We start from the raw sequence: 1,380 nt of genomic DNA, 5'->3' as shown, positions 1-1,380 counted from the left end.
TAGGTTGTTTCCATACTATGCATGGATGATGTCTCTTAGTTGGCGTTGGCTCCATGGATATTACAACTATCCACTACGAGTTCATCATGTTAGGGAGGAGCTAGGGAGATATACAATGGGTGTCTTAGTTAGATAATAGATCATGCATCATTCATTGCTTGTGTTGTGTTTATGTATCATTGCACATAACTCATTGAATCATCGAAAGGACAAGCAAAACAATCTATTTTAAGAGCCCAAGTATCAATTTATGGATAATTGTGTATTAGCACACAAGAAAAATGTCTCATTACTTGCAAGATTGTATAAACCTCTTATTCATGAAGTACTTTGGAATTCGGCAACTACATCAACCTCTTTCAAGAAGCACAATGAGAGAAAGACTCTTATAGATAATGTGACGCCTGTCAAGTCTCAACAGTCTTTGTGTTTTCTATGTTTGGGGGGGGAGAGGGGGGATATACTTGTAATGATATATTAGGTAGGATGCTTATGAAGCCTTGAAACGTTCAAATTAGTCTAGATAGGCCATGCCCATCTTGCGTGAAGGCTTCTTTATGAGGTAATACAAAAGCGAGATCTTAGTACTTGCTCACTATGGGGATTTGCCTAATGATGGATTTCCTTTTTGGTATTGTGATGGTCATAACACCGTCCTCATCTTGGGCTATGATTCTATCTAGAAGAATGTTGTCGGGGAGTTGGAATTGGCGAAGAAAGCTACCTCGAGGCCTCTCAATAATATGCTCAATCATATAGTCTCTACTCCTTTCTAACTCACCAATGTGCACGCCACTAATTTGAAGCACATTGCCAGGGAGCACCTGTAAGCTTATGTCGTCCTTGGTCAAACCTACAAAAACAACACAATTTGTGCTCAAGGTTTATGCCACGATTGAGCTGATCAGTACACATGCAAGATGGAGCTCTGCTGGTCACCTGGTACATCGAGCTTGATGTGGTGTGCTGACGCAGTCTCGAGCCAGTCCACCTTGAGCTCGCCAACGCTGGCAATGGTAGGGAAGCGAGAGAAGCTGGCCATGATATAGCGCGCGCGCGCGCAGACACAGAGAAAGAGAGAGGGAGTGTGTGTGTGTGTGAGAGAGAGAGAGAGAGTACTAAGCCAACGAATGGGGAGGGATGAGCCAGCACCTGTCCTTTTATAGTAGTCTCTCTCTCTCTCTCTCTGTGAGTGTCTCTGTCTCTCTCTCTCTCTCTCTCTCTCTCTCTCTCTCTCTCTCTCTGAGTGTCTCTGTCTCTGTGCGCCTTTGCAGGGTCTCTACTCAACCCCCATCGGGTTATTTCCTTCCCTTTCAGCTAACATTATTCCTTTCCTACATTGTTTATCTCTGCCTTTATCGTCTTTTCATTGTCTTGTCC

General features: G+C 43.6%; 1 protein-coding gene across 1 annotated transcript; it reads right to left on the bottom strand.

Annotated features, from left to right (window-relative positions):
- Positions 1-261: 261 nt before the first annotated feature.
- Positions 262-1,117, bottom strand: LOC148034985 (17.4 kDa class I heat shock protein-like). The gene is made up of 2 exons (XM_087680613.1): positions 940-1,117; positions 262-853 (listed from the first exon to the last, which is right to left on the bottom strand). Exons 1-2 carry the CDS (start codon positions 1,040-1,042, stop codon positions 582-584), a joined length of 375 nt encoding a protein of 124 aa, XP_087536739.1. The 5' UTR covers positions 1,043-1,117; the 3' UTR covers positions 262-581.
- Between the last annotated feature and the right edge of the window lie 263 nt (positions 1,118-1,380).

Source organism: Lygodium microphyllum, chromosome 6 (assembly GCF_053477565.2).
Source record: "Lygodium microphyllum isolate KBCC chromosome 6, Lygodium_microphyllum_v1.1.10, whole genome shotgun sequence".
Classification (NCBI taxonomy): Eukaryota; Viridiplantae; Streptophyta; class Polypodiopsida; order Schizaeales; family Lygodiaceae; genus Lygodium; species Lygodium microphyllum.
This window is presented reverse-complemented; position numbering and strand designations above follow the sequence as displayed.